The sequence below is a fragment of the Eimeria tenella genome, genomic scaffold, assembly GCF_000499545.2.
Source record: "Eimeria tenella Houghton genomic scaffold, Eth_scaff1787, whole genome shotgun sequence".
Lineage (NCBI taxonomy): Eukaryota > Apicomplexa > Conoidasida > Eucoccidiorida > Eimeriidae > Eimeria > Eimeria tenella.
In genome coordinates, this window is record NW_013541617.1 from 2,296 (window position 1) to 2,512 (window position 217).

At 71.0% G+C, this 217-nt stretch overlaps 1 protein-coding gene across 1 annotated transcript in view; it reads left to right on the forward strand.

Annotated features, from left to right (window-relative positions):
• ETH_00042930 (uncharacterized protein) overlaps positions 1 to 217 on the forward strand; it is a gene marked incomplete at both ends in the record, with an annotated part of 609 nt that overhangs the window by 255 nt on the left and 137 nt on the right. Inside the window, one exon of the mRNA XM_013373841.1 lies at positions 1 to 215. Within this exon, the coding sequence (XP_013229295.1) occupies positions 1 to 215 (215 nt within the window). The remainder of the gene's footprint in view (positions 216 to 217) is intronic.

A 217-nucleotide genomic window follows, 5' to 3' on the forward strand; every position in this document is an offset into this window, starting at 1 on the left:
GCAGCAGCAGCAACAGAGGACTCGGGAGGCGCAGCAGCAGGGGAGCCCTTGGGAGAGGCAGCGGAGGAGAGCCCGAGGGCGGCGGAGGAAGCAGCAGCGGCGCAGCAAGCCGCAGCAGCAGCAGCAGCAGCAGCAGCAGAGGCGCGCGAAGAGGAGCAGCAGCTGTACCCGGGCCTGGGGGAAGCAGCAGCAGCAGCAGCAGCAGCCGCGTCGGACA